General features: G+C 46.6%; 1 protein-coding gene across 2 annotated transcripts in view; it reads left to right on the plus strand.

Moving 5' to 3' along the window:
• AIFM1 (apoptosis inducing factor mitochondria associated 1) overlaps window positions 1-5,692 on the plus strand; it is a 35,108-nt gene extending 29,416 nt beyond the window's left edge. For both annotated transcript variants that reach the window (XM_066249862.1, XM_066249863.1), the window contains exons 13-16: window positions 822-964; window positions 3,126-3,250; window positions 4,905-5,101; window positions 5,431-5,692. In XM_066249862.1, the coding sequence (XP_066105959.1) occupies window positions 822-964; window positions 3,126-3,250; window positions 4,905-5,101; window positions 5,431-5,502 (537 nt within the window). In that variant the 3' untranslated portion in view covers window positions 5,503-5,692. The remainder of the gene's footprint in view (window positions 1-821; window positions 965-3,125; window positions 3,251-4,904; window positions 5,102-5,430) is intronic.
• Window positions 5,693-6,000: the final 308 nt, after the last annotated feature.

Raw genomic sequence — 6,000 nt, forward strand, 5'->3', positions numbered from 1 at the left:
TTGAATGAATGAATGAATATTAAATAACCAAAAAAAATCTTATCCCGGAGAGTATTTTTGGGTAAAAGGCAGTCACATCTAAAAACTGCTTTGCACACATAGGAAAAAATATTCTGCAGATCATGTTTATTAACTATCATGTCTTTGTTAAGGGCAGAACAAGAAGAAATAGGCATGAGCTAGAGCACAGAAGATTGAGGTTAGCTTTGTGGAAGCAGACAATAGTTTTTTGTTTCTTTTTAAGAGTTTCTGTATTGAATTTTAGAGCAGAGAAAGGGAAGGGGGAGTGGAAGGCATTGCCTCCTAGTTGCCTTGTAGTTTCTTCTCCTATGTACCTGGACTGAGCAAGCCCAGGCTTTTGAACCAGCAACCTCAACGTTCCAGGTTGAGGCTCTATCCCCTGTGCCTCTGCAGCTCAGGCAGCATAGAATAGTTTTTAAGAAATGAAATTTCAGCCTGGCCTGTGGTGGCACAGTGGATAAACCTTCGGCCTGGAATGCCAAGGTTGCCGGTTCAGGGCCCTGGGCTGCCCTGGCCAAGGCACATACAACAAGCGAGCAATGAGCGGCTGACATGAGGCACCTATGAGTTGATACTTCCCAATCCATGCTCCCCTTTCTCTCCTGTTTCTGTAAAGTCAATAAATAAAATATTAAAAAAAAAGAAATTTCAGCTATTTTTGATAGGATATATATGATTCTAGCCTGTCATTGGAAGATATTAATTAGTAGACATCACAATCATTTTTGAGCCCAAGAAGTTTATGACCTGTCTTCTTGCTTTTTTTATCACATGCTCATGCGATGTATTTGTTTCCAAAGGCAGGAGATGCCGCGTGCTTCTACGATATAAAGTTGGGTAGGAGGCGGGTCGAGCACCATGACCATGCTGTTGTAAGCGGAAGATTGGCTGGAGAAAATATGACTGGCGCTGCTAAGCCATACTGGCATCAGTCAATGTTCTGGTAATAGTTTTGTCTCTGGAGGATTCAGCTGGTTAGAACACAGAATTAATGAACTACAGTTATAGTTGGTTTCCCTGTGGGTCAGTTAGCTGTGTATGGGGGCCAGGGGAGGATTCCATCTCATGTCCACACATCCTGTCCCATAGCAGCCCTCTGGTAAGAGGGTTCCATTCTGCATAACTTAGACTAGGAGAATGAATGGAGCAGACATCAGCACTTCTGTTCAAATAGCTCAGAGTTCAAACTATAGTATGTGGTATAAAAGTGTACTCTTAGGTTTAGGCAACAGTATATTTTATTTTAAAGATTTTATTTATTGATTTGAGAGAGAGAGAGAAAGTGGGGGTGGGAAGCATCGATTTATAGTTGCTTCTCACATGTGCCTTGACTGGGCAAGCCTGGACTTTTGAAGCGGCAACCTCCGCATTGCAGGTCGATGCTCCCTCCACGGCAGCAGTATGTTTTCATTTGTTCTCTGCTGCTAACCCTAATAGGCCTAACATACAACAAAAACGTAGCCGGCCCTGGCCGGTTGGCTCAGTGGTAGAGCGTCGGCCTGGCGTGCGGGGGGACCCGGGTTCGATTCCCGGCCAGGGCACATAGGAGAAGCGCCCATTTGCTTCTCCACCCCCCCCTCCTTCCTCTCTGTCTCTCTCTTCCCCTCCCGCAGCCAAGGCTCCATTGGAGCAAAGATGGCCCGGGTGCTGGGGATGGCTCCTTGGCCTCTGCCCCAGGCGCTGGAGTGGCTCTGGTCGCGGCAGAGCGACGCCCCGGAGGAGCAGAGCATCACCCCCTGGTGGGCAGAGCATCGCCCCTGGTGGGCGTGCCGGGTGGATCCCGGTTGGGTGCATGCGGAAGTCTGTCTGACTGTCTCTCCTCGTTTCCAGCTTCAGAAAAATACAAAAAACAAAAACAAAAACGTAGCCCACTCATTCGTAACTCTTAAGATCAAGAGTTCAAGGTCAGTCATATATGGGCAGCAAAAAGTTAGTAATGGACGTTCCCAGATACTGTGTCTGGCCCCATGTGGCACGCTCAAATCTTGTTGATTTGAAAGATGAGGTGCATAAAAAAATTCACGGTTTCAGAAACCTCTAAGCAGGCAAATTCTCAGCTGACAAGGATACACAGTTTTATGGATAGGCAGCAAAACATAACAGATGGATTCCAGGATCAATATGTATAAGATATGCAGTTAGGAAAAATATTCCATAACGACACAGTTATCAGCTAGGTCCCAGGATTAGAAAGTAAGAAGTCACTGTGGGCTGTGGCCTGAAGACACCACTCCAATAAGCTTCGGCGCCAGAAACAAAACAGCTCGAGTACCCTAGACCAGTGGTTTTCGACCTTTTTACACATGGGGACAGTAAAAATAGGAGAATGAGTTCAGGGACCGCTACAGCGGAAATCACCCTGAGCATAAGCAAATTTGACTGAGATCACTGGGTCTGTAATCTTCATACAACATCAGGTGGTTAACGTGCATGAACTGGCATGAAATTTCTTGCAAACCAGTCCATGGACTGGCAGTTGAAAAACACTGTCCTAGATGATGACAAAACCGTGGTGTGTCTGTGCTGCCAATATCCTGTGAGATTTCTATCATATTGAGAAAAACATGATGACAGGGAAACTTTCCAAGAAGAATGGTTAAAATGACCAAGCGGGTGAAGGTACCTCTATCTAGGATGCATTCTGGCCTTGAAAAATGAAAGCTGAAAGAAAATACTGTCAGTTAATGAACCCATAAAGTACCTCCGATTCTGAATTCCATAAATATGGATCACTCCTTAAAGCTTCTAAAGGGCAGGCTGAGGGCAGATTGAAGGAAGGTGTGACTGGTATGCCTGGGGAACCCATCACCCCAAGTAGGATATGGGGTAAAGCATGACTGCATTGAAGAAAGTGTAGACTATTGTATGGATATGTGATGTGTGGAATGGCTTCTTAAGGAAAAGAAACATTGCTGGGGAGAACCATGCTTTCTCACAATTGTTCCCGAGTGCCCTAGCAGGAGACAATCAATCTGGAGTTTTCCTGTTGTCACACATACCAAATTTGGGGGGTTGGCATAAAAGTGCAGTGTCTAGGGAAAATGCCCTACTGTGTCATTCTTTACAGCCCCCTGACAGAACACCTCTTCTTTCTCCTTCCTTAGGAGTGATTTGGGCCCTGATGTGGGCTATGAAGCTATTGGTCTTGTGGACAGTAGTTTGCCCACAGTTGGGGTTTTTGCAAAAGCTTCTGCACAGGACAACCCGAAATCTGCCACGGAGCAGTCAGGTAAGGAAGGCCACCGCTTCTCTCGGGAGAGTGTTCAGAAGCAGTGATCCAAATTCTCCTGAGCAAGGGCTTTCTGTATTGGCCAGGGAGACCTTTCAGGGAAAGTATCTCTTCATGTGTGCTTTAAAATAAACCAAACCCAAAAAATAAAACAAAACAAACCTGAGGAGTCCTTATTTAGTGGTCTGAGAGCTGACAAAATCAAGTGTCCTGCCCTGGCCAGATAGCTCGGTTGGTTCAAGTGTTGTCCCAGAGTGCAGAGGTTGCTGGTTCGATCCCCAGCCAAGGCACATATAGGAACAGATGTTTTTGTCTCTCTCCTGACCTCTCCCTTCCTCTCTCCAAAGTCAATAAAATAAACATTAAAAAAAATCAGATGTGCTGGTCAAAGCTTAGGCACCGATATCCTAGACTCTGGACAGTGGCTAGCTTAACTACTGAGTTTAGTTGGCCACTCTATAGGGAATAGGAAGACCTGCATGAAAAAGGAAAATTGAACTTGTTAGATGTTTTTTGTTTTGTATGGTTTGGTTTGGTTTTCTGCTTCTTGCTATTTCTAAGAACTAAGAACTAGGCCTGAGAATCTTAGTTTAGGACCTGCTATCCTCCACGGGCCCTGGGCAGTGAAGAACGGAGCAGAGTGATTCTTGAGCTGCTTCTAATTCCATTTATCAGATCTTAAATGCCAGGTTTTCTTTAGAAGGGAGGTGCCTCTCTCGGAATGAATTTCTCTCCCACATACATCTTTCATTAACTCCTAGGCCTATTCTGTCTCCCTTCCATGACCTTGGCTGAAGTTATTTAACCTCCGTGTCCTCTTGTCAGAGGTGTTTCAAGGACAAGTTGCTCTTTAAGAAGGAGAAAACAAGACACTGTATGGACATGTAGATCCTCTTTCTGTGTAACTCAAGTTGATGATATATACCTCTCCTTAATTCTGACTTCTCCTGGAAAGTGGATATAGGAGAGGTACGCAGGGACTTAAGAACTCCAGGTCATTGCTCTGTCCACTGCTTGTTCTCTGAAGACAAGGCAACCCCTCCCCTCACCAGGAAGAAATCTCCCCACTGTGATATCTCCATGTGGAAATGTCTTCTCCTGATCTAGCCAGAGTGTCTCTAGCAACGGCTGTACAATAGAGCTTTCCACTATGCTAGAATCATTCTATCTCTGCTCTGTCCAATACTTTAGCCACTAGCCGCACGTGGCTATTTCACACTTGCATTGCAGCTAGTGCGAATGAGGAACGGAATTTTACATTTTATCTAAAATATTTTAAAATTTAATTTTAATTAGAATAGTTATATATGGCTAGCAACTACTGTACTGGACCATGCAACTCTAGAAGTGTTTCTCAAAGAACAAGAGCAAGGCTTTTGCAATTTGAAGAAACGCAGATACCAGGAAATGTCCATACCATAACTGACAGTGAGATGGTGAGGGAGGGAAGTTGGGTCAGACTGACGCAGTGCCAGGGGCAGGCGAGGAAGAGCTTTCGTCACCTTTGCCAGTGTTCACTGAGTGCGCATAGAAAAATCATCTAGAAGCGGCTTGAAGCAGGTGTCAGAAGACACTTTCCTTCTAGAATTTTCCAAGCTCATAATAACTGACTTTGTTTTGTTTTGACATTGTTTGTTTTCGGGGTTGGCAACAGGGACTGGTATCCGGTCTGAGAGCGAGACAGAGTCGGAGGCCTCTGAAGTCCCTGTTCCTCCCAGCAACTCTGCAGTCCCCCAGGTTCCCAGCGAAGGGGAGGACTACGGCAAAGGTGTCATCTTCTACCTCAGGGACAAAGTGGTGGTGGGCATTGTGCTGTGGAACGTCTTCAACCGCATGCCGATAGCAAGGAAGGTGAGCGCCTGTCAGAGCTCTTCCAGGGAGGTGGGGGGTGCCGGCTGCACAGAGGCCTGTGGCTCCAGGGAGCCCGAGCAGGTGCAGTGTGACCGGGCAGCCAGGGCGGAGTGCCCCCCAGCAGAACAAAGATAAGAGTCTTGGCTCTGGCCTGTTTCTTTCTCACTCGGGCTCGGTGGCCTGGGAGTTGGCACACACTCATTCAGGGTTACTGGAAAGCTGTTGTCACAACTCCCTCCAGTGTGACTGGGGACTGGGTCAGGCTGCCCCTCGCAGTCCTGCCAGAATGCGTGTGGAGTGTTACTGACCCGCTGTTCTCTCTCCCTCAGATCATCAAGGACAGTGAGCAACACGAAGATCTCAATGAAGTAGCTAAACTCTTCAACATCCATGAAGACTGACCCCCCAGTGGGATAGGCGAGCACTCTGCTGTCCTTGACAGCAGCTTGGATGCTTCCGGGGCATTTCCTATTCAGAGGACTTCCTCTGTGTGTATGAGTGTGAATGATCATGTCCTCCATGACTTTCACAGTGTAGGCAAGTTTCTTAATGTTCACATTGCTAAATAAAACCTGGTTCTTCTAAATGAAATTCTGCTGTCTTTGGAAGGGGTTGGATGGATGAAGGAAGGAAAGCTATGCATATCAGAGAACAAGCAATTGGAGCTTCCACCAAATGTGTGATTCCTCTCCACCTGTATTTCCCTGCTTCACACTCTAAACTCCTTTCGGTTCCCCAAACTGTCTCGCCCTCCAGACCTCTGTGTGCACTGGCCATGCATGGCCTCTGCTCAGAGCGCGTGACCCGCTTCTCCGCCTCTGGACAAGGTCCTGGGCTCCGTGAAGACTTTCCTGACCCTTCCAAGTCTGTTCCTTGCTTATGTCTCCCTTCTGGTCTGG

The sequence above is a fragment of the Saccopteryx bilineata genome, chromosome X, assembly GCF_036850765.1.
Source record: "Saccopteryx bilineata isolate mSacBil1 chromosome X, mSacBil1_pri_phased_curated, whole genome shotgun sequence".
Classification (NCBI taxonomy): domain Eukaryota; kingdom Metazoa; phylum Chordata; class Mammalia; order Chiroptera; family Emballonuridae; genus Saccopteryx; species Saccopteryx bilineata.